This window comes from Oncorhynchus mykiss, chromosome 1 (genome assembly GCF_013265735.2).
Source record: "Oncorhynchus mykiss isolate Arlee chromosome 1, USDA_OmykA_1.1, whole genome shotgun sequence".
NCBI classification, from domain to species: domain Eukaryota; kingdom Metazoa; phylum Chordata; class Actinopteri; order Salmoniformes; family Salmonidae; genus Oncorhynchus; species Oncorhynchus mykiss.
The window spans coordinates 94,693,549-94,719,603 of record NC_048565.1 but is presented as its reverse complement, the minus strand read 5'-3'; the positions used below and the strand labels follow the sequence as shown (position 1 = coordinate 94,719,603).

General features: G+C 45.2%; 2 protein-coding genes across 6 annotated transcripts in view; both read right to left on the bottom strand.

Moving 5' to 3' along the window:
• The window catches only part of LOC110511675 (ryanodine receptor 2-like), a 532,917-nt gene extending 530,468 nt beyond the window's left edge, over positions 1–2,449 (bottom strand). Inside the window, exon 1 of the mRNA XM_036989200.1 lies at positions 2,257–2,449. Within this exon, the coding sequence (XP_036845095.1) occupies positions 2,257–2,436 (180 nt within the window). The 5' untranslated portion in view covers positions 2,437–2,449. The remainder of the gene's footprint in view (positions 1–2,256) is intronic.
• Positions 2,450–3,931: 1,482 nt separating this feature from the next.
• Positions 3,932–26,055, bottom strand: part of LOC110499554 (methionine synthase) — a 72,980-nt gene continuing 50,856 nt past the window's right edge. For all 5 annotated transcript variants that reach the window (XM_036989163.1, XM_036989175.1, XM_036989168.1 and 2 more), the window contains 5 exons: positions 22,300–22,496; positions 20,210–20,410; positions 17,493–17,685; positions 16,858–16,970; positions 3,932–5,334 (listed from right to left, as the gene is read on the bottom strand). In XM_036989163.1, the coding sequence (XP_036845058.1) occupies positions 5,248–5,334; positions 16,858–16,970; positions 17,493–17,685; positions 20,210–20,410; positions 22,300–22,496 (791 nt within the window). In that variant the 3' untranslated portion in view covers positions 3,932–5,247. The remainder of the gene's footprint in view (positions 5,335–16,857; positions 16,971–17,492; positions 17,686–20,209; positions 20,411–22,299; positions 22,497–26,055) is intronic.

Sequence of the window (26,055 nt, the reverse complement as noted above, 5' to 3'; positions counted from 1 at the left end):
CTAAGCAGGCAGACATGTGGAAACCAGCTCCCACATTCTGATGGACTGGCATTACAGCCTAGATGGACTGGCATCACAGCCTAGACTGGCATTACAGCCTAGACTGGCATTACTGCCTAGATGGACTGGCATTACAGCCTAGACTGGCATTACAGCCTAGACTGGCATTACTGCCTAGATGGACTGGCATTACAGCCTAGACTGGCATTACAGCCTAGATGGACTGGCATTACAGCCTAGACTGGCATTACAGCCTAGACTGGCATTACAGCCTAGATGGACTGGCATTACAGCCTAGATAGACTGGCATTACAGCCTCGATGGACTGGCATTACAGCCTAGACTGGCATTACAGCCTAGATAGACTGGCATTACAGCCTAAATGGACTGGCATTACAGCCTAGATGGACTGGCATTACAGCCTAGATGGACTGGCATTACAGCCTAGATGGACTGGCATTACAGCCTAGACTGGCATTACAGCCTAGATGGACTGGCATTACAGCCTAGGTGGACTGGCATTACAGCCTAGATGGACTGGTATTACAGCCTAGATGGACTGGCATTACAGTCTAGATGGGCTGGCATTACAGCCTAGACTGGTATTACAGCCTAGATGGACTGGCATTACAGCCTAGACTGGCATTACTGCCTAAATGGACTGGCATTACAGCCTAGACTGGCATTACAGCCTAGATGGACTGGCATTACAGCCTAGATGGACTGGCATTACAGCCTAGACTGGCATTACTGCCTAAATGGACTGGCATTACAGCCTAGATGGACTGGCATTACAGCCTAGATGGACTGGCATTACAGCCTAGATGGACTGGCATTACAGCCTAGATGGACTGGCATTACAGTCTAGATGGACTGGCATTACAGCCTAAATGGACTGGCATTACAGCCTAAATGGACTGGCATTAAAGCCTAGATGGACTGGCATTACAGCCTAGATGGACTGGCATTACTGCCTAGATGGACTGGCATTACAGCCTAGATGGACTTGCATTAAAGCCTAGATGGACTGGCATTACTGCCTAGATGGACTGGCATTACAGCCTAGATGGACTGGCATTAAAGCCTAGATGGACTGGCATTACTGCCTAGATGGACTGGCATTACAGCCTAGACTGGCATTACAGCCTAGATGGACTGGCATTACAGTCTAGATGGACTGGCATTACAGTCTAGATGGACTGGCATTACAGCCTAGATGGACTGGCATTACAGCCTAGATGGACTGGCATTACAGCCTAGATGGACTGGCATTACAGCCTAGATGGACTGGCATTAAAGCCTTGATGGACTGGCATTACAGCCTAGATGGACTGGCATTACAGCCTAGATGGACTGGCATTACAGCCTAGACTAGCATTACTGCCTAGATGGACTGGCATTACAGCCTAGATGGACTGGCATTACAGTCTAGATGGACTGGCATTACAGCCTAGATGGACTGGCATTACAGTCTAGATGGACTGGCATTACAGTCTAGATGGACTGGCATTACAGCCTAGATGGACTGGCATTACAGCCTAGATGGACTGGCATTACAGCCTAGATGGGCTGGCATTAAGATGTAGAAACACACACTGACCAGGTAGATAACATCGTTAAAACACATTTCCAGTAGTAGACTATGAATTAATATATATTTTCCTATTCATCACAACTACCTCCCGCCCCTCACTGTCAAGCCCATCTGACGGCATGCAGTTGACTGCAGTGGCGAGTCGATAGGATAGAGCAGAAGTGTTATAAACTCAGTGTTTAGCATAGGGCTCAAGAACGCCTACTCCATTGATATGAGCTACTACCGTGTTCACAGTTCAATCCGTGACATCTAATCATCGTTAATCTTCATTTGTCCCGTTTCAGCACCTCGGCATCCGTAGGCTACTTTTCCAGTAAACCCCGAGCTCGGGCGCTCCATCCTTTGACACCCACGATGCGAATTCCAGATGGCACTGTAGATGATGCGACATCGTCATGACGAATCACGTTCAACATCCATTAAGATCTAGTGAACTTAAAGTCAAATTAAATGTAGTCATAAATAACGATATGACACACAGAGCTGTCACCTGTAGTCTCTGCGCTCAGCGCGGCGCAGCAGCTTTGCGGTAAACTCTGCGCCAACAGCCAGAACCGAACCGGAGGAATCTAACGCGATGCAGACAAATCTACAACCGAACCAACAGCAGTATCACACCGACATATTACAACAGTGTAAACGCTTAGAAATGCACTTACGGTTCGTAGGAACTGGATTTCATCTTCACCGGTTTCTCCCGCATCAGCCATAGTTGCCGTCCGCGACAGAGACCCGACAGAGCCGAACGGAGTATCCGTGTGGAGGCGACAGAAGGCAGCACCGGGGATGCTGCTGACCGTAGCTGTAGAATAACCCAGGATGTGTTGCCTCGCTCTCATTGGACGGGTTACATATTCAAAACGGGGAGGAGTTGTGCAGGTGTGTGTGAGCCGACACTTTGAAGATGATCACTGCGCTCCCTCTTCCGGTATCATTTAAAAACAGATGGTGCAGCAACGTGAACGGATGAAGGAAGATACGACTCTACTGTTATTGAAGAACGGCGTCGTTACACCGACGGTGGTAGGAGCTTCTGGTTGATTGAGTCATAAAAAAATCGTTAAAATAGGATTAGCTTGAGGTATGTCAGGAATGTTGCTGTTTTATCACGGGAGGCATATCCCGATCAACCAACCAACTAATCAATCAATATTTCAATACAAGGCCAGCCAATATAGTATATTGTTAAGAGCCTGTAGCTAGTGTTGTTTTGTATAATACAACAGACATCAAGACAGAGCCACATACTGAGTCAATTATTTTATACTAAATTTATATGGTTCCAGATCAAACACTGTAATCTCAGAACATTCATAAAATGAAATAAATCACTACTTCTTTTCAGAAATAGTGGACACCTCCAGGATAAATCGATAACATTGCAAAATGACAATGATAACTGGTCAGTCAATAGTTTTTGGCACGTTTCTTTAAAGACAAATTGTGACACAATCCAAATCATTCAAATCCGTAATTTACAATAACCATTCATAAAAACATGTACCTTCTTTTAGGAGGTTTAGACATTAATATGGCGTGTCAAGTAAGTGTACATTTTGTAATGAAGACCATTTTTTACTCATTATACATTTTGTAAACAAGTTGTATCTAATTAGCATAAATACAATCTCAAATAAAAACTGCTGAGGAAATGAATGTCTTCTAGAACCTAATATGTCCCTAATGATCAAATTCTGAAATTAAACCACATGTATCTGTTAATTATTCAATTCTAAGATTGTGATTGCCAGAATAAAGTATAAATGACATTGGCAACAGTTGTTATATTAAAACTGTAAAATGTTAGACCATATAAAAACAGCTCCATTTCTTAACTGACAGGTGGCCATTTTGAAAATAGCTATAAAAAATAAACTTTTATTTTTTTCAAGTTGAGCCTTGATTCACTAGAAGTGTAAGTTTCTTTTTATTATCTGGCCCTAAGCAGGGTCTAGAAGGGATGCAGATTTTTTCAGAATTTACTTTTTGTAGCAAGTTAGGAGCATTAACGTAACAGGTTTGGGAGAACTAACGTAGCAGGTTTGGGAGAACTAACGTAGCAGGTTTGGGAGAACTAACGTAGCAGGTTAGGGAGAATTAACGTAGCAGGTTAGGGAGAATTAACGTAGCAGGTTAGGGAGAATTAACGTAGAAGGTTTGGGAGAATTAACGTAGCAGGTTAGGGAGAATTAACGTAGCAGGTTAGGGAGAATTAACGTAGCAGGTTTGGGAGAATTAACGTAGCAGGTTTGGGAGAATTAACGTAGCAGGTTAGGGAGAATTAACGTAGCAGGTTAGGGAGAATTAACGTAGAAGGTTTGGGAGAATTAACGTAGCAGGTTAGGGAGAATTAACGTAGCAGGTTTGGGAGAATTAACGTAGCAGGTTTGGGAGAATTAAGGTAGCAGGTTTGGGAGAATTAAGGTAGCAGGTTTGGGAGAACTAAAGTAGCAGGTTTGGGAGAACTAACGTAGAAGGTTTGGGAGAATTAACGTAGCAGGTTAGGGAGAATGAACGTAGCAGGTCAGGGAGAATTAACGTAGCAGGTCAGGGAGAATTAACGTAGCAGGTCAGGGAGAATTAACGTAGCAGGTCAGGGATAATTAACGTAGCAGGTCAGGGAGAATTAACGTAGCAGGTCAGGGAGAATTAACGTAGCAGGTCAGGGAGAATTAACGTAGCAGGTCTGGGAGAATTAAGGTAGCAGGTTTGGGAGAATTAAGGTAGCAGGTTTGGGAGAACTAACGTAGCAGGTTTGGGAAAATTAAGGTAGCAGGTTTGGGAGAACTAACGTAGCAGGTTAGGGAGAACTAACGTAGCAGGTTATGGAGAACTAACGTAGCAGGTTAGGGAGAATTAACGTAGCAGGTTAGGGAGAATTAACGTAGCAGGTTAGGGGAGAATTAAAGTAGCAGGTTAGGGAGAATTAACGTAGCAGGTTAGGGAGAATTAACGTAGCAGGTTAGGGAGAATTAACGTAGCAGGTTAGGGAGAATTAACGTAGCAGGTTAGGAGAATTAACGTAGCAGGTTAGGGAGAATTAACGTAGCAGGTTAGGGAGAATTAACGTAGCAGGTTAGGGAGAATTAACGTAGCAGGTTTGGGAGAATTAACGTAGCAGGTTAGGGGAGAATTAAAGTAGCAGGTTAGGGAGAATTAACGTAGCAGGTTAGGGAGAATTAACGTAGCAGGTTAGGGAGAATTAACGTAGCAGGTTAGGGAGAACTAACGTAGCAGGTTAGGGAGAACTAACGTAGCAGGTTAGGGAGAATTAACGTAGCAGGTTAGGGAGAATTAACGTAGCAGGTTAGGGAGAATTAACGTAGCAGGTTAGGGAGAATTAACGTAGCAGGTTAGGGAGAATTGGGTTAAGGTTGGGAAAAGGGTTAGAATTTGTCAATTTTTGACGTCAATTTGACAAAAGCTGTATCCCATCTAGACATGACCATTGAGCAGCGCCTCTGTTTTCTAGGTAGTGGTTGTGGATGCATTAGTGTCGTAGCCCAGGATTGGTTGAAGTATCACTGTCAGTCAGTGTCGTGGCCCAGGATTGGTTGAAGTATCACTGTCAGTCAGTGTCGTAGCCCAGGATTGGTTGAAGTATCACTGTCAGTCAGTGTCGTGGCCCAGGATTGGTTGAAGTATCACTGTCAGTCAGTGTCGTAGCCCAGGATTGGTCCCAGCCAGCGTTCCACCTCAGACACTGGCATCTCTTTCCTCCCAGCATAGTCCTCCACCTGTGGTAACATGACATACCACACATTAACATAATGTCAAGACAAACCAGACATTAACATACCACACATTAACATAATGTCAAGACAAACCAGACATTAACATACCACACATTAACATAATGTCAAGACAACCAGACATTAACATACCACACATTAACATACCACACATTAACATAATGTCAAGACAACCAGACATTAACATACCACACATTAACATATGCACATTAACATACACACATTAACATAATGTCAAGACAACCAGACATTAACATACCACACGTTAATATACCACACATTAACATACCACACATTAACATACCACACATTAACATACACACATTAACATACCACACATTAACATACCACACATTAACATACACACATTAACATACCACACATTAACATACACACATTAACATACACACATTAACATACCACACATTAACATACCACACATTAACATAATGTCAAGACAACCAGACATTAACATACCACACATTAACATACCACACATTAACATACCACATATTAACATACCATACATTAACATACCACACATTAACATACGCACATTAACATACACACATTAACATACCACACATTAACATACGCACATTAACATACACACATTAACATAATGTCAAGACAACCAGACATTAACATACCACACATTAACATACCACACATTAACATACCACACGTTAATATACCACACATTAACATACACACATTAACATACCACACATTAACATACCACACGTTAATATACCACACATTAACATACACACATTAACATACCACACATTAACATACACACATTAACATACCACACATTAACATACGCACATTAACATACCACACATTAACATAATGTCAAGACAACCAGACATTAACATACCACACGTTAACATACCACACATTAACATACCACACATTAACATACCACACATTAACATACCACACATTAACATACCACACATTAACATACCACACATTAACATACCACACATTAACATACCACACATTAACATACCACACATTAACATACCACACGTTAATATACCACACATTAACATACACACATTAACATACCACACATTAACATACCACACATTAACATACCACACATTAACATACGCACATTAACATACACACATTAACATACCACACATTAACATACCACACATTAACATACCACACATTAACATACCACACATTAACATACCACACATTAACATACCACACATTAACATACCACACATTAACATACCACACGTTAATATACCACACATTAACATACCACATATTAACATACCACACATTAACATACCACACATTAACATACGCACATTAACATACACACATTAACATACCACACATTAACATACACACATTAACATACCACACATTAACATACCACACATTAACATACCACACATTAACATACCACACATTAACATAATGTCAAGACAACCAGACATTAACATACCACACATTAACATACCACACATTAACATACGCACATTAACATACCATACATTAACATACACACATTAACATACGCACATTAACATACCACACATTAACATACACACATTAACATACCACACATTAACATACGCACATTAACATACACACATTAACATAATGTCAAGACAACCAGACATTAACATACCACACATTAACATACCACACATTAACATACCACACGTTAATATACCACACATTAACATACACACATTAACATACCACACATTAACATACCACACGTTAATATACCACACATTAACATACACACATTAACATACCACACATTAACATACACACATTAACATACCACACATTAACATACGCACATTAACATACACACATTAACATAATGTCAAGACAACCAGACATTAACATACCACACATTAACATACCACACATTAACATACCACACATTAACATACCACACATTAACATACCACACATTAACATACCACACATTAACATACCACACATTAACATACCACACATTAACATACCACACATTAACATACCACACATTAACATACCACACATTAACATACCACACATTAACATAACACACATTAACATACACACATTAACATACCACACGTTAACATACCACACATTAACATACCACACATTAACATACACACATTAACATACCACACATTAACATACCACACATTAACATACCACACATTAACATACCACACATTAACATACCACACATTAACATACACACATTAACATACACACATTAACATACCACACGTTAATATACCACACATTAATATACCACACGTTAACATACCACACATTAACATACCACACGTTAATATACCACACATTAATATACCACACATTAACATACCACACGTTAATATACCACACATTAATATACCACACATTAACATACCACACATTAACATACACACATTAACATACCACACGTTAATATACCACACGTTAATATACCACACGTTAATATACCACCGGGGCGTCAGGGTAGCCTAGTGGTTAGAGCGTTGGACTAGTAACTGGAAGGTTGCAAGTTCAAACCCCCGAGCTGACAAGGTACAAATCTGTCGTTCTGTCCCTGAACAGGCAGTTAACCCACTGTTCCCAGGCCGTCATTGAAAATAAGAATTTGTTCTTAACTGACTTGCCTGGTTAAAAAAAATAACAATGTCATGACATCCCACACATTACCATAATGACATTACATAACACCATTAACATAATGTCATGACATCCCACACATTTACAACCATTAACATAATGTCATGACATACCTACCATTAAAACCATTAACATAATGTCATGACATACCTACCATTAAAACCATTAACATAATGTCATGACATACCACACATTAATGGTTAATACCAGCCATTAACATCATTAACATAATGGCATGACATACCACACCTTAACGTCATGACATACCAGGCATTAACATAATGCCATGACATACCACACCTTAACATCATGTCATGACATAACATAATGTCATGACATACCACACATTAATGGTTAATACCAGCCATTAACATCATTAACATAATGCCATGACATACCCCACATTAACACCATACCAGGCATTAACATAATGCCATGACATACCATAACATAATGCCATGACATACCACACCTTAACATCATGTCATACCACACATTAACATAATGTCATAACATACCACACATTAACATAATGTCATTACATACCACATATTAACACCATTAACATGACATACCCCACATTAACACCATGTCATGACATACCAGGCATTAACATAATGACATACCACACAGTAACAATGTCATGACATACCACACATTAACATAATGACATACCACACATTAACAATGTCACAACATACCACACATTAACATAATGTCATGACCTACCACACATTAACACCATTAATATAATGTCATTACATACCAGACATTAACCCCATTAACATAATGTCATGACATACCAACCATTAACACCATTAATATGTCATGACATACCACACATTACCACCATTAATATAATGTCATGACATACCAGACATAAGCATAATGTCATGACATACCAGACATTAACCCCATTAACATAATGTCATTACATACCAGACATTAACCCCATTAACGTAATGTCATGACATACCAACCATTAACACCATTAATATGTCATGACATACCACACATTACCACCATTAATATAATGTCATGACATACCAGACATAAGCATAATGTCATGACATACCAGACATTAACCTCATTAACATAATGTCATGACATACCAACCATTAACCCCATTAACATAATGTCATGACATACCACACATTACCACCATTAATATAATGTCATGACATACCAGACATAAGCATAATGTCATGACATACCAGACATTAACCTCATTAACATAATGTCATGACATACCAACCATTAACCCCATTAACATAATGTCATGACATACCAACCATTAACCCCATTAACATAATGTCATGACATACCACACATTACCATTAACATAATGTCATGACATACCACACATTACCATTAACATAATGTCATGACATACCACACATTACCATTAACATAATGTCATGACATACCACACATTACCATTAACATAATGTCAAGACATACCAAACATTACCATTAACATAATGTCATGACATACCACACATTACCATTAACATAATTACATACCACACATTAACATAATGCCATGACATACCAGCCATGAACACCATTAACATTAACATGTCATGACATACCGCTCATTAACATAATGTCATTACATACCACACATCAACACCATTAACATTAACCATTAACATAATGTCATGACATCCCACACATTAACACCATTAACATAATGTCATGACATACCTACCATAAAAAACATTAACATAATGTCATGACATACCACACATTAACTTAATGCCATGAAATAACACCATTAACATAATGCCATGACATACCAACCATTAACCCCATTAATATAATGTCATGACATACCAGACATAAGCATAATGTCATGACATACCAGACATTAACCCCATTAACATAATGTCATGACATACCAAGTAGGTGATGAGACGAGTACAGACCTGCCAACCTTGAACAATATTTATGAGTACCACTTTAGCGCGGCGGTGGCATCCCTGACCCTCACGACGGCGGGCATCCCTGACCCTCACGACGGTGGCATCCCTGACCCTCACGACGGCGGCATCCCTGACCCTCACGACGGCGGGCATCCCTGACCCTCACGACGGCGGGCATTCCTGACCCTCACGACGGCGGGCATCCCTGACCGTCACAACGGCGGGCATCCCTGACCCTCACGACGGCGGGCATCCCTGACCCTCACGACGGCGGTGGCATCCCTGACCCTCACGACGGCGGCATCCCTGACCCTCACGACGGCGGGCATCCCTGACCCTCACGACGGCGGTGGCATCCCTGACCCTCACGACGGCGGGCATCCCTGACCGTCACGACGGCGGGCATCCCTGACCGTCACGACGGCGGGCATCCCTGACCCTCACGACGGCGGGCATCCCTGACCCTCACGACGGCGGGCATCCCTGACCCTCACGACGGCGGGCATCCCTGACCCTCACGACGGCGGGCATCCCTGACCCTCACGACGGCGGGCATCCCTGACCCTCACGATGGCGGCCATCCCTGACCCTCACGACGGCGGCCATCCCTGACCCTCACGACGGCGGGCATCCCTGACCCTCACGACGGTGGCAACCCTGACCCTCACGGCGGTGGCATCCCTGACCCTCACGACGGTGGGCATCCCTGACCCTCACGACGGTGGGCATCCCTGACCCTCACGACGGTGGGCATCCCTGACCCTCACGACGGTGGCATCCCTGACCCTCACGACGGTGGCATCCCTGACCCTCACGACGGTGGTATCCCTGACCCTCACGACGGGGGTGTCCTCGGATGGGGCCACAGTGTCTCCTGACCCCTCCTGTCTCAGCCTCCAGTATTTATGCTGCCGTAGTTTGTGTCGGGGGGCTAGGGTCAGTTTGTTATATCTGGAGTACTTCTCCTGTCCTATTCGGTGTCCTGTGTGAATTTATGTGTGCTCTCCCTAATTCTCTCTTTCTCTCTCTTGGAGGACCTGAGCCCTAGGACCATGCCTCAGGACTGACTACCTGACATGATGACTCCTTGCTGTCCCCAGTCCACCCGGCCGTGCTGCTGCTCCAGTTTCAACTGTTCTGCCTTTTTATTATTCAACCATGCTGATCATTTATGAACATTTGAACATCTTGGCCATGTTCTGTTATAATCTCCACCCGGCACAGCCAGAAGAGGACTGGCCACCCCACATAGCCTGGTTCCTCTCTAGGTTTCTTCCTAGGTTTTGGCCTTTCTAGGGAGTTTTTCCTAGCCACCGTGCTTCTACACCTGCATTGCTTGCTGTTTGGGGTTTTAGGCTGGGTGTCGATACAGCACTTTGAGATATCAGCTGGGCTATATAAATAAATTTGATTTGATTTGATCCCTGAACTCCACGACGGTAGCATCCCTGACCCTCACGACGGCGGGCATCCCTGACCCTCACGACGGCGGGCATCCCTGACCCTCACGACGGCGGGCATCCCTGACCCTCACGACGGCGGGCATCCCTGACCCTCACGACGGTGGCATCCCTGACCCTCACGACGGTGGCATCCCTGACCCTCACGACGGTGGCATCCCTGACCCTCACGACGGTGGCATCCCTGACCCTCACGACGGCGGGCATCCCTGACCCTCACGACGGTGGCATCCCTGACCCTCACGACGGTGGCATCCCTGACCCTCACGACGGTGGCATCCCTGACCCTCACGACGGTGGCATCCCTGACCCTCACGACGGTGGGCATTCCTGACCCTCACGACGGCGGTGGCATCCCTGACCCTCACGACGGTGGCATCCCTGACCCTCACGACGGTGGCATCCCTGACCCTCACGACGGCGGGCATCCCTGACCCTCACGACGGTAGCATCCCTGACCCTCACGACGGCGGGCATCCCTGACCCTCACGACGGCGGGCATCCCTGACCCTCACGACGGCGGGCATCCCTGACCCTCACGACGGCGGGCATCCCTGACCCTCACGACGGTGGGCATCCCTGACCCTCACGACGGTGGGCATCCCTGACCCTCACGACGGCGGCATCCCTGACCCTCACGACGGTGGCATCCCTGACCCTCACGACAGCGGGTATGCGACACCCACACTGCTCAAATGAACCTATTCTAGTCTAATGATGATGCTGGCAGAACACTGTCTCTGTATGAATGGTAGTATATAGACTGACGGGAGCTTGGAGATGGCTGTCAGTTAAGAACACATTGTTATTTTACAATGACGGCCTACCGGGGAACCGTGGAGGTTACCTGCCTTGTTCAGGGGCAGAACGACAGAACGACCTTGTCAGCTCGGGGGATTCGATCCAGCAACCTTTCAGGTTACTGACCCAACACTCTAACCACTAGGCTACCTGCTGGTTACTTGCCCAACACTCTAACCACTAGGCTACCTGCTGGTTACTGACCCAACACTCTAACCACTAGGCTACCTGCTGGTTACTGGCCCGACGCTCTAACCACTAGGCTACCTGCTGGTTACTGGCCCAACGCTCTAACCACTAGGCTACCTGCTGGTTTACTAGTCCAACGCTGTAACCACTAGGCTACCTGTTGGTTACTGACCCAATGCTCTAACCACTAGACTACCTGCTGGTTACTAGTCCAACGCTCTAACCACTAGGCTACCTGCTGGTTACTGGCCCAACACTCTAACCACTAGGCTTCCTGCTGGTTACTAGCCCAATGCTCTAACCACTAGGCTACCTGCTGGTTACTGGCCCAACGCTCTAACCACTAGGCTACCTGCTGGTTACTGGCCCAACGCTCTAACCACTAGACTACCTGCTGGTTACTAACCCAACACTCTAACCACTAGGCTACCTGCTGGTTACTAGTCCAACACTCTAACCACTAGGCTACCTGCTGGTTACTAGTCCAACGCTCTAACCACTAGGCTACCTGTTGGTTACTGGCCCAACACTCTAACCACTAGGCTACCTGCTCTAACCACTAGGCTACCTGCTGGTTACTAGTCCAACGCTCTAACCACTAGGCTACCTGCTGGTTACTAGTCCAACACTCTAACCACTAGGCTACCTGCTGGTTACTAGTCCAACGCTCTAACCAATAGGCTACCTGCTGGTTACTGGCCCAACGCTCTAACCACTAGGCAACCTGCTGGTTACTAGTCCAACGCTCTAACCACTAGGCTACCTGCTGGTTACTAGTCCAACGCTCTAACCACTAGGCTACCTGCTGGTTACTGGCCCAACGCTCTAACCACTAGGCTACCTGCTGGTTACTGGCCCAACGCTCTAACCACTAGGCTACCTGCTGGTTACTGGCCCAATGCTCTAACCACTAGGCTACCTGCTGGTTACTGGCCCAACGCTCTAACCACTAGGCTACCTGCTGGTTACTGGCCCAACGCTGTAACCACTAGGCTACCTGCTGGTTACTGGCCCAACACTCTAACCACTAGGCTTCCTGCTGGTTACTAGCCCAATGCTCTAACCACTAGGCTACCTGCTGGTTACTGGCCCAACGCTCTAACCACTAGGCTACCTGCTGGTTACTGGCCCAACGCTCTAACCACTAGACTACCTGCTGGTTACTAACCCAACACTCTAACCACTAGGCTACCTGCTGGTTACTAGTCCAACACTCTAACCACTAGGCTACCTGCTGGTTACTAGTCCAACGCTCTAACCACTAGGCTACCTGCTGGTTACTGGCCCAACACTCTAACCACTAGGCTACCTGCTCTAACCACTAGGCTACCTGCTGGTTACTAGTCCAACGCTCTAACCACTAGGCTACCTGCTGGTTACTAGTCCAACACTCTAACCACTAGGCTACCTGCTGGTTACTAGTCCAACGCTCTAACCAATAGGCTACCTGCTGGTTACTGGCCCAACGCTCTAACCACTAGGCAACCTGCTGGTTACTAGTCCAACGCTCTAACCACTAGGCTACCTGCTGGTTACTAGTCCAACGCTCTAACCACTAGGCTACCTGCTGGTTACTGGCCCAACGCTCTAACCACTAGGCTACCTGCTGGTTACTGGCCCAACGCTCTAACCACTAGGCTACCTGCTGGTTACTGGCCCAACGCTCTAACCACTACGCTACCTGCTGGTCACTGGCCCAACGCTCTAACCACTAGGCTACCTGCTGGTTACTAGTCCAACACTCTAACCACTAGGCTACCTAGGCTGGTTACTAGTCCAACGCTCTAACCACTAGGCTACCTGCTGGTTACTAGTCCAACGCTCGAACCACTAGGCTACCTGCTGGTTACTGGCCCAACACTCTAACCACTAGGCTACCTGCTGGTTACTGACCCAACACTCTAACCACTAGGCTACCTGCTGGTTACTGGCCCGACGCTCTAACCACTAGGCTACCTGCTGGTTACTGGCCCAACGCTCTAACCACTAGGCTACCTGCTGGTTTACTAGTCCAACGCTGTAACCACTAGGCTACCTGTTGGTTACTGGCCCAACACTCTAACCACTAGACTACCTGCTGGTTACTAGTCCAACGCTCTAACCACTAGGCTACCTGCTGGTTACTGGCCCAACACTCTAACCACTAGGCTTCCTGCTGGTTACTAGCCCAATGCTCTAACCACTAGGCTACCTGCTGGTTACTGGCCCAACGCTCTAACCACTAGGCTACCTGCTGGTTACTGGCCCAACGCTCTAACCACTAGACTACCTGCTGGTTACTAACCCAACACTCTAACCACTAGGCTACCTGCTGGTTACTAGTCCAACACTCTAACCACTAGGCTACCTGCTGGTTACTAGTCCAACGCTCTAACCACTAGGCTACCTGCTGGTTACTGGCCCAACACTCTAACCACTAGGCTACCTGCTCTAACCACTAGGCTACCTGCTGGTTACTAGTCCAACGCTCTAACCACTAGGCTACCTGCTGGTTACTAGTCCAACACTCTAACCACTAGGCTACCTGCTGGTTACTAGTCCAACGCTCTAACCAATAGGCTACCTGCTGGTTACTGGCCCAACGCTCTAACCACTAGGCAACCTGCTGGTTACTAGTCCAACGCTCTAACCACTAGGCTACCTGCTGGTTACTAGTCCAACGCTCTAACCACTAGGCTACCTGCTGGTTACTGGCCCAACGCTCTAACCACTAGGCTACCTGCTGGTTACTGGCCCAACGCTCTAACCACTAGGCTACCTGCTGGTTACTGGCCCAATGCTCTAACCACTAGGCTACCTGCTGGTTACTGGCCCAACGCTCTAACCACTAGGCTACCTGCTGGTTACTGGCCCAACGCTGTAACCACTAGGCTACCTGCTGGTTACTGGCCCAACACTCTAACCACTAGGCTTCCTGCTGGTTACTAGCCCAATGCTCTAACCACTAGGCTACCTGCTGGTTACTGGCCCAACGCTCTAACCACTAGGCTACCTGCTGGTTACTGGCCCAACGCTCTAACCACTAGACTACCTGCTGGTTACTAACCCAACACTCTAACCACTAGGCTACCTGCTGGTTACTAGTCCAACACTCTAACCACTAGGCTACCTGCTGGTTACTAGTCCAACGCTCTAACCACTAGGCTACCTGCTGGTTACTGGCCCAACACTCTAACCACTAGGCTACCTGCTCTAACCACTAGGCTACCTGCTGGTTACTAGTCCAACGCTCTAACCACTAGGCTACCTGCTGGTTACTAGTCCAACACTCTAACCACTAGGCTACCTGCTGGTTACTAGTCCAACGCTCTAACCAATAGGCTACCTGCTGGTTACTGGCCCAACGCTCTAACCACTAGGCAATCTGCTGGTTACTAGTCCAACGCTCTAACCACTAGGCTACCTGCTGGTTACTAGTCCAACGCTCTAACCACTAGGCTACCTGCTGGTTACTGGCCCAACGCTCTAACCACTAGGCTACCTGCTGGTTACTGGCCCAACGCTCTAACCACTAGGCTACCTGCTGGTTACTGGCCCAACGCTCTAACCACTAGGCTACCTGCTGGTCACTGGCCCAACGCTCTAACCACTAGGCTACCTGCTGGTTACTAGTCCAACACTCTAACCACTAGGCTACCTAGGCTGGTTACTAGTCCAACGCTCTAACCACTAGGCTACCTGCTGGTTACTAGTCCAACGCTCTAACCACTAGGCTACCTGCTGGTTACTGGCCCAACGCTCTAACCACTAGGCTACCTGCTGGTTACTGGCCCAACGCTCTAACCACTAGGCTACCTGCTGGTTACTGGCCCAACGCTCTAACCACTAGGCTACCTGCTGGTCACTGGCCCAACGCTCTAACCACTAGGCTACCTGCTGGTTACTAGTCCAACACTCTAACCACTAGGCTACCTAGGCTGGTTACTGGCCCAACGCTCTAACCACTAGGCTACCTGCTGGTTACTGGCCCAACGCTCTAACCACTAGGCTACCTGCCGCCCCAAGTACATGTAAAATCCCAAAGAGAACGCTAACTAAATGTTAACGAGCGCATTTTGGACAGTTTCTGACCTAAACTATACAAGTACACAAAAAAATGCTACTCAGTTTGCTGCATGCACAAAACATATATATATTAGACAGCAAGGCTCTTGATTCAGGAGGGGATTCTCTGCTGTCACTGAAGCGAACGCTTGATTTTGGAAGAAGCGAACCACTTCGCTAGATAGGCTAACGTGCTACTAAATTAGCACACCAAATACACAACTACAGAGCTTTTAGACAGTTAGACAGGATTTGAACCAAGGACTGTAGTGACGCCTCTTGAACTTAGGATGAACAGTGCCTTAGGCCCAAGTGTCAGTGGGGTTTGAAAACAGCGCCCCCTTGTGGTGGGTTGTTAATCCGTTACATAACAAATAAAACAAATGAATCCCATCCTGAGCCTGTATCAGTACCTGTTCTCTGGTGATCTTTCCCACTGCGAAGTAGGTAGCTTTAGGGTGAGAGAAGTACAGCCCGGAGACAGCTGCTGCTGGGGTCATGGCCAGAGACTCAGTCAACTTGATACCTGGAAAAACATCAGACATCATCGTCGTCGAAACCTCATTTAGAGACTCTCTCAAGCGGCTGGGATTTTGGGGGTCGCCATCAGTCATAAAAGCCAACCAACACAGAAAGAAGTCTCTAATGCAGAAACTACTCTACCTACCCCCCCCCCCCCCATCCCCATCTCAATTAGACATGAATCTGCACTGATAGGAAAAGACTGGACAGGTGGAAACAACATGGGGTTGGAAGCTCCTCGTTAGAGTGTCAATTAGACATTCATCTGCACTGATAGGAAAAGACTGGACAGGTGGAAACAATATGGTTTAGAAGCTCCTCGTTAGACTGTCAATTAGACATTCATCTGGACAGGTGGAAACAACATGGGGTTGGAAGCTCCTCGTTAGACTGTCAATTAGACATTCATCTGGACAGGTGGAAACAGTATGGTTTGGAAGCTCCTCATTAGACTGTCTTTCACCTGGTCAGATGTTTCAGATCAGATCAGATGAAAGGGAGAGGAGCTGAGAGGAAGAACCCTTACCCGTCTTCTCCTCTACCTCGCCCAGCGTCCACATGGCGGTCTTCTCAGTGTGGTCGGGTTGGGAGGGGTATCCTGCGGCTGGCCTGATGCCCTCGTAACGGATCCTGTGCATGTCCTCAGTCGGGAGGTTCTCCTCCACGCTGTAGCCCCACAGCTCCCTACGCACCCTGGCGTGGAGCTCCTCGGCAAACGCCTGGTGGACGGGGAGAAGCACAGACCTTTAGCTTCTCATGGACTCTAATGTCACTGTTCACCTGGCCTGTTAGGGACTTCCTATTGGCCTGTAGTTATCAGTCTGTCATGTATGGCTTCCTATTGGCCTGTAGTTATCAGTCTGTCACGTATGGCTTCCTATTGGGCTGTAGTTATCAGTCTGTCACGTATGGCTTCCTATTGGGCTGTAGTATAGTGACACTAGAGTCCGTACCTCAGCCAGGTGTCAGTATAGTGACACTAGAGTCCATACCTCAGCCAGGTGTCAGTATAGTGACACTAGAGTCCTCAGCCAGGTACCAGTATAGTAACACTAGAGTCCGTACCTCAGTATAGTAACACTAGAGTCCATACCTCAGCCAGGTGTCAGTATAGTAACACTAGAGTCCATACCTCAGCCAGGTGTCAGTATAGTAACACTAGAGTCCTCAGCCAGGTGTCAGTATAGTAACACTAGAGTCCTCAGCTAGGTGTCAGTATAGTAACACTTGAGTCCGTACCTCAGTATAGTAACACTAGAGTCCATACCTCAGCCAGGTGTCAGTATAGTAACACTAGAGTCCGTACCTCAGTATAGTGACACTAGAGTCCGTACCTCAGTATAGTAACACTAGAGCCCGTACCTCAGTATAGTAACACTAGAGTCTGTACCTCAGTATAGTGACACTAGAGTCCGTACCTCAGTATAGTGACACTAGAGTCCTCAGCCAGGTGTCAGTATAGTAACACTAGAGTCCGTACCTCAGTATAGTGACACTAGAGTCCGTACCTCAGTATAGTAACACTAGAGCCCGTACCTCAGTATAGTAACACTAGAGTCTGTACCTCAGTATAGTGACACTAGAGTCTGTACCTCAGTATAGTGACACTAGAGTCCATACCTCAGCCAGGTGTCAGTATAGTGACACTAGAGTCCTCAGCCAGGTACCAGTATAGTAACACTAGAGTCCGTACCTCAGTATAGTAACACTAGAGTCCATACCTCAGCCAGGTGTCAGTATAGTAACACTAGAGTCCATACCTCAGCCAGGTGTCAGTATAGTAACACTAGAGTCCTCAGCCAGGTGTCAGTATAGTAACACTAGAGTCCTCAGCTAGGTGTCAGTATAGTAACACTAGAGTCCGTACCTCAGTATAGTAACACTAGAGTCCATACCTCAGCCAGGTGTCAGTATAGTAACACTAGAGTCCGTACCTCAGTATAGTGACACTAGAGTCCGTACCTCAGTATAGTAACACTAGAGCCCGTACCTCAGTATAGTAACACTAGAGTCTGTACCTCAGTATAGTGACACTAGAGTCCGTACCTCAGTATAGTGACACTAGAGTCCTCAGCCAGGTGTCAGTATAGTAACACTAGAGTCCTCAGCCAGGTGTCAGTATAGTAACACTAGAGTCCTCAGCTAGGTGTCAGTATAGTAACACTAGAGTCCTCAGCTAGGTGTCAGTATAGTAACACTAGAGTCCTCAGCTAGGTGTCAGTATAGTAACACTAGAGTCCGTACCTCAGTATAGTAACACTAGAGTCCGTACCTCAGTATAGTGACACTAGAGTCCTCAGCCAGGTGTCAGTATAGTAACACTAGAGTCCTCAGCTAGGTGTCAGTATAGTAACACTAGAGTCCGTACCTCAGCCAGGTGTCAGTATAGTAACACTAGAGTCCTCAGCCAGGTGTCAGTATAGTAACACAAGAGTCCGTACCTCAGTATAGTAACACTAGAGTCCGTACCTCAGTATAGTAACACTAGAGTCCGTACCTCAGTATAGTGACACTAGAGTCCGTACCTCAGTATAGTGACACTAGAGTCCGTACCTCAGTATAGTAACACTAGAGTCCTCAGCCAGGTGTCAGTATAGTAACACAAGAGTCCTCAGCTAGGTGTCAGTATAGTAACACTAGAGTCCATACCTCAGTATAGTGACACTAGAGTCCTCAGCCAGGTGTCAGTATACTAACACTAAAGTCCGTACCTCAGTATAGTAACACTAGAGTCCGTACCTCAGTATAGTAACACTAGAGTCCGTACCTCAGTATAGTAACACTAGAGTCCATACCTCAGTATAGTGACACTAGAGTCCTCAGCCAGGTGTCAGTATAGTAACACTAGAGTCCGTACCTCAGTATAGTAACACTAGAGTCCGTACCTCAGTATAGTAACACTAGAGTCCATACCTCAGTATAGTAACACTAGAGTCCTCAGCTAGGTGTCAGTATAGTAACACTAGAGTCCGTACCTCAGTATAGTAACACTAGAGTCCGTACATCAGTATAGTGACACTAGAGTCCGTACCTCAGTATAGTAACACTAGAGTCTGTACCTCAGTATAGTGACACTAGAGTCCGTACCTCAGTATAGTAACACTAGAGTCCGTACCTCAGTATAGTGACACTAGAGTCCATACCTCAGTATAGTGACACTAGAGTCCGTACCTCAGTATAGTAACACTAGAGTCCGTACCTCAGCCAGTCCGTACCTCAGTATAGTGACACTAGAGTCCGTACCTCAGCCAGGCGATCAGCCAGAGCCTTCACCATGATACTGTTGTAGTCGTCTCCCTGGGTCTCAAACTGTTTGCTCAGCTCCTCCGCTCCGAACACAGCTACAGCAAACATCCCCATGTAGTCAGACACACAGCTGGCCCTCGGGGCCACGAAGTCGGACAGGCAGTAGTAGGGGTCTGAGCTGGCACTGTCCTTCTCTGCCTACAAGACAAACACAGTTATCTTACAATACACGCTTGTTGTTAGGGTTGACCCCAGTTAGTCTGCTGTTTCCATTGATTGGTCCATAGACTGTTGGTCGACCCAGATGTCTTTAAGTCGAGCAGTAGCAACAAAATCAACAATTGGTGTACAAGACACCTTTCTGATTGGCTCCTGTCTGATTGGACTGATCCATTATGGAGGCCTGTCTGATTGGACCGATCCATTATGGAGGCCTGTCTGATTGGACCGATCCATTATAGAGGCCTGTCTCAGTGGACTGATCCATTGTGGAGGCCTGTCTGATTGGACTGATCCATTGTGGAGGCCTGTCTGATTGGACTGATCCATTGTGGAGGTCTGTCTCAGTGGACTAATCCATTATAGAGGTCTAGCAGAGTAGAGGACAGCAGGGAGGAGAGAGAGACAGCGGGGAGGAGAGAGAGACAGCAGGGAGGAGAGAGAGAGACAGCAGGAAGGAGAGAGAGACAGCGGGGAGGAGAGAGAGACAGCAGGGAGGAGAGAAAGACAGCGGTTGCTAGTCACACAGTCACTAGCTGTTTTTTTAAACACAGAGCAGCAATCAAATCAATTGCTGGTCGGAATCCCTTGAGTGAAGTGTGTCTGAATTATTTCATCAGACAGTGTGCTTAAAGCATCAGACCAGCTCAGTGAATGTAGTTGATTTGATTAAAACACACAGGATGTTTCTAAATATGGAAAAATACGTTTTAACATTTAGATCAACCGATTGGTTGAAAAGAACAGATGATTCTGGGTCGACCAAGATTTTTTGTTGTTGTCGGGGACAGCCCTACTTGTTATAGATTTATAAATGGAAACACAGACCCCACCCACACACACAGACCCCACCCACACACACAGACCCCACCCACACACACACAGACCCCACCCACACACACAGACCCCACCCACACACACACCATGAACTGACACACCCTGTTCCAGATCTCCTCTGCTACTCACCTGTTGGCGTAGTCCGTAGAAGGTGGCGAGGTGCTACTCACCTGTTGGCGTAGTCCGTAGAAGGTGGCGAGGTGCTACTCACCTGTTGGCGTAGTCCGTAGAAGGTGGCGAGGTGCTACTCACCTGTTGGCGTAGTCCGTAGAAGGTGGCGTGGTGCTACTCACCTGTTGGCGTAGTCCGTAGAAGGTGGCGAGGTGCTACTCACCTGTTGGCGTAGTCCGTAGAAGGTGGCGAGGTGCTACTCACCTGTTGGCGTAGTCCGAAGAAGGTGGCGAGGTGCTACTCACCTGTTGGCGTAGTCCGTAGAAGGTGGCGAGGTGCTACTCACCTGTTGGCGTAGTCCGTAGAAGGTGGCGAGGTGCTACTCACCTGTTGGCGTAGTCCGTAGAAGGTGGCGTGTTGCTACTCACCTGTTGGCGTAGTCCGTAGAAGGTGGTGAGGTGCTACTCACCTGTTGGCGTAGTCCGTAGAAGGTGGCGTGTTGCTACTCACCTGTTGGCGTAGACCGTAGAAGGTGGCGAGGTGCTACTCACCTGTTGGCGTAGTCCGTAGAAGGTGGCGAGGTGCTACTCACCTGTTGGCGTAGTCCGTAGAAGGTGGCGAGGTGCTACTCACCTGTTGGCGTAGTCCGTAGAAGGTGGCGAGGGGCTACTCACCTGTTGGCGTAGTCCGTAGAAGGTGGCGTGGTGCTACTCACCTGTTGGCGTAGTCCGTAGAAGGTGGCGAGATGCTACTCACCTGTTGGCGTAGTTCGTAAAAGGTGGCGAGGTGCTACTCACCTGTTGGCGTAGTCTGTAGAAGGTGGCGTGGTGCTACTCACCTGTTGGCGTAGTCCGTAGAAGGTGGCGAGGTGCTACTCACCTGTTGGCGTAGTCCGTAGAAGGTGGCGAGGGGCTACTCACCTGTTGGCGTAGTCCGTAGAAGGTGGCGAGGGGCGTGGTGGAGCGAGGTGTGACGTCATGTTCGTACACCTGGATGTCGTCTCCTACACTCTGGGCGGGCCAGAAGCCCACCAGGCCACGCCCCCAGAGACCCTTATTATCTATCAGTCTGTTGAGGAGCCGCTGGGCGTCGTCAAACACCCTCCGAGCCTCCTCACCTGTACAGGTTCATTATAACATTATTATCTATCAGTCTCCTCACCTGTACAGGTTCATTATAACATTATTATCTATCAGTCTCCTCACCTGTACAGGTTCATTATAACATTATTATCTATCAGTCTCCTCACCTGTACAGGTTCATTATGACATTATTATCTATCAGTCTCCTCACCTGTACAGGTTCATTATAACATTATTATCTATCAGTCTCCTCACCTGTACAGGTTCATTATGACATTATTATCTATCAGTCTCCTCACCTGTACAGGTTCATTATAACATTATTATCTATCAGTCTCCTCACCTGTACAGGTTCATTATGACATTATTATCTATCAGTCTCCTCACCTGTACAGGTTCATTATAACATTATTATCTATCAGTCTCCTCACCTGTACAGGTTCATTATGACATTATTATCTATCAGTCTCCTCACCTGTACAGGTTCATTATAACATTATTATCTATCAGTCTCCTCACCTGTACAGGTTCATTATGACATTATTATCTATCAGTCTCCTCACCTGTACAGGTTCATTATAACATTATTATCTATCAGTCTCCTCACCTGTACAGGTTCATTATGACATTATTATCTATCAGTCTCCTCACCTGTACAGGTTCATTATAACATTATTATCTATCAGTCTCCTCACCTGTACAGGTTCATTATGACATTATTATCTATCAGTCTCCTCACCTGTACAGGTTCATTATAACATTATTATCTATCAGTCTCCTCACCTGTACAGGTTCATTATGACATTATTATCTATCAGTCTCCTCACCTGTACAGGTTCATTATAACATTATTATCTATCAGTCTCCTCACCTGTACAGGTTCATTATAACATTATTATCTATCAGTCTCCTCACCTGTACAGGTTCATTATAACATTATTATCTATCAGTCTCCTCACCTGTACAGGTTCATTATAACATTATTATCTATCAGTCTCCTCACCTGTACAGGTTCATTATAACATTATTATCTATCAGTCTCCTCACCTGTACAGGTTCATTATGACATTATTATCTATCAGTCTCCTCACCTGTACAGGTTCATTATAACATTATTATCTATCAGTCTCCTCACCTGTACAGGTTCATTATGACATTATTATCTATCAGTCTCCTCACCTGTACAGGTTCATTATAACATTATTATCTATCAGTCTCCTCACCTGTACAGGTTCATTATACATTATTATCTATCAGTCTCCTCACCTGTACAGGTTCATTATACATTATTATCTATCAGTCTCCTCACCTGTACAGGTTCATTATAACATTATTATCTATCAGTCTCCTCACCTGTACAGGTTCATTATGACATTATTATCTATCAGTCTCCTCACCTGTACAGGTTCATTATAACATTATTATCTATCAGTCTCCTCACCTGTACAGGTTCATTATGACATTATTATCTATCAGTCTCCTCACCTGTACAGGTTCATTATAACATTATTATCTATCAGTCTCCTCACCTGTACAGGTTCATTATGACATTATTATCTATCAGTCTCCTCACCTGTACAGGTTCATTATAACATTATTATCTATCAGTCTCCTCACCTGTACAGGTTCATTATAACATTATTATCTATCAGTCTCCTCACCTGTACAGGTTCATTATGACATTATTATCTATCAGTCTCCTCACCTGTACAGGTTCATTATAACATTATTATCTATCAGTCTCCTCACCTGTACAGGTTCATTATGACATTATTATCTATCAGTCTCCTCACCTGTACAGGTTCATTATAACATTATTATCTATCAGTCTCCTCACCTGTACAGGTTCATTATAACATTATTATCTATCAGTCTCCTCACCTGTACAGGTTCATTATGACATTATTATCTATCAGTCTCCTCACCTGTACAGGTTCATTATGACATTATTATCTATCAGTCTCCTCACCTGTACAGGTTCATTATAACATTATTATCTATCAGTCTCCTCACCTGTACAGGTTCATTATAACATTATTATCTATCAGTCTCCTCACCTGTACAGGTTCATTATGACATTATTATCTATCAGTCTCCTCACCTGTACAGGTTCATTATAACATTATTATCTATCAGTCTCCTCACCTGTACAGGTTCATTATGACATTATTATCTATAAGTCTCCTCACCTGTACAGGTTCATTATAACATTATTATCTATCAGTCTCCTCACCTGTACAGGTTCATTATAACATTATTATCTATCAGTCTCCTCACCTGTACAGGTTCATTATAACATTATTATCTATCAGTCTCCTCACCTGTACAGGTTCATTATGACATTATTATCTATCAGTCTCCTCACCTGTACAGGTTCATTATAACATTATTATCTATCAGTCTCCTCACCTGTACAGGTTCATTATGACATTATTATCTATCAGTCTCCTCACCTGTACAGGTTCATTATAACATTATTATCTATCAGTCTCCTCACCTGTACAGGTTCATTATGACATTATTATCTATCAGTCTCCTCACCTGTACAGGTTCATTATAACATTATTATCTATCAGTCTCCTCACCTGTACAGGTTCATTATGACATTATTATCTATCAGTCTCCTCACCTGTACAGGTTCATTATAACATTATTATCTATCAGTCTCCTCACCTGTACAGGTTCATTATGACATTATTATCTATCAGTCTCCTCACCTGTACAGGTTCATTATAACATTATTATCTATCAGTCTCCTCACCTGTACAGGTTCATTATAACATTATTATCTATCAGTCTCCTCACCTGTACAGGTTCATTATAACATTATTATCTATCAGTCTCCTCACCTGTACAGGTTCATTATAACATTATTATCTATCAGTCTCCTCACCTGTACAGGTTCATTATAACATTATTATCTATCAGTCTCCTCACCTGTACAGGTTCATTATGACATTATTATCTATCAGTCTCCTCACCTGTACAGGTTCATTATAACATTATTATCTATCAGTCTCCTCACCTGTACAGGTTCATTATGACATTATTATCTATCAGTCTCCTCACCTGTACAGGTTCATTATACATTATTATCTATCAGTCTCCTCACCTGTACAGGTTCATTATACATTATTATCTATCAGTCTCCTCACCTGTACAGGTTCATTATACATTATTATCTATCAGTCTCCTCACCTGTACAGGTTCATTATGACATTATTATCTATCAGTCTCCTCACCTGTACAGGTTCATTATAACATTATTATCTATCAGTCTCCTCACCTGTACAGGTTCATTATGACATTATTATCTATCAGTCTCCTCACCTGTACAGGTTCATTATAACATTATTATCTATCAGTCTCCTCACCTGTACAGGTTCATTATAACATTATTATCTATCAGTCTCCTCACCTGTACAGGTTCATTATGACATTATTATCTATCAGTCTCCTCACCTGTACAGGTTCATTATAACATTATTATCTATCAGTCTCCTCACCTGTACAGGTTCATTATGACATTATTATCTATCAGTCTCCTCACCTGTACAGGTTCATTATAACATTATTATCTATCAGTCTCCTCAC